General features: G+C 58.1%; 1 protein-coding gene across 1 annotated transcript in view; it reads left to right on the forward strand.

The window, feature by feature from the left end:
* Positions 1 to 1,079, forward strand: part of orc1 (origin recognition complex, subunit 1) — a gene marked incomplete at its 3' end in the record, with an annotated part of 8,944 nt that overhangs the window by 3,139 nt on the left and 4,726 nt on the right. The window contains 4 exon segments of the mRNA XM_014034123.1: positions 220 to 327; positions 436 to 670; positions 765 to 871; positions 961 to 1,062. Coding sequence (XP_013889577.1) covers positions 220 to 327; positions 436 to 670; positions 765 to 871; positions 961 to 1,062 — 552 coding nt within the window.

Raw genomic sequence — 1,079 nt, forward strand, 5'->3', positions numbered from 1 at the left:
CTAAACAGATTCATTTCATTTAATAAAACTTTACATTTAATTCTAATAAAAACCCAGTTTGTTGGAGTGTTTCAACATGTGGTGCAGCGCTGCCCTCTACTGGTGGAGTCTGTCCCTGCAGGTCTGAAGAGCTGAAGTCCTGTTGGCACCATGACGTTAACATGTTCTGGTTCTGGTTCTGCTGYGACCCGGTTCATTTGACTTCCTGTATGTCCTCAGAGCCGAGGAGGAAGATGAGACCTCCCCTCAGCCGGCGCTGGGCGGASCCTCCAGGAGCTCCAAGAGGAAGTCTGCTCTGAAGGTGTTGTCTCGCATCAGGAGGCAGCTGTGAGTGCAGAGCTCCCTGACCTTTGACCTTTGACCCTTCGGTGTGGGACTCCTCAGGTCCAGCTGAGTCCAGGGTTCAGTCCTCAGAACCTGTTTGTTTCTCATCAGGAACCTCCTGCAGGGCCAGCAGGGCCTGAGCTCTGAGGAAGAGGAAGAGGAGTTTGTTCTGTCGAAGAAGGAGCTGCAGAGCAGCAGCAGTGAGGAGGAGGAGGAGGAGGAGGAGGAAGGACTGGGGGCAGTGAAGAAGAGCCGCCTCTCCTCTGCGGGGTCCCGAACTCCTCATTCCAAACAGAAAGCTAGCTCCTCCTCCTTCTCCCGCACGCCGAGGAAGACTCCGAGGAAGGTGAGCATCTCTCAGCTGGACAACAGCTGGACCCGGTCTCACCTGGTCTCACCTGGTCTCTCCTGATCTCACCTGGTCTCACCTGTCTCCACAGACCACACCGGGAACCCCACGGACCCCCCGGAACGCCACGCCCAGCATCCCCAGCAGGTCTCTGCCAGCCCGACGACCCGCCAACGTCCTGGAGGAGGCCCGGATCAGGTGAGACCCCCTCAGACAGAACCGGACCGGCCTCAGACCTGCACCAGAACCAGACCTCAGTCTGTTGTGTGTTTGTGTCCCCCCACCAGGCTCCACGTGTCCCTGGTCCCAGAGTCTCTGCCCTGCAGGGAGCAGGAGTTCCAGGACATCTACAGCTTCGTGGAGGGCAAGATCTCTGACGGCACGGGGGGGTGAGTCTGAGCGGGGG

Source organism: Austrofundulus limnaeus, unplaced genomic scaffold (genome assembly GCF_001266775.1).
Source record: "Austrofundulus limnaeus strain Quisiro unplaced genomic scaffold, Austrofundulus_limnaeus-1.0 Scaffold1978, whole genome shotgun sequence".
Classification (NCBI taxonomy): domain Eukaryota; kingdom Metazoa; phylum Chordata; class Actinopteri; order Cyprinodontiformes; family Rivulidae; genus Austrofundulus; species Austrofundulus limnaeus.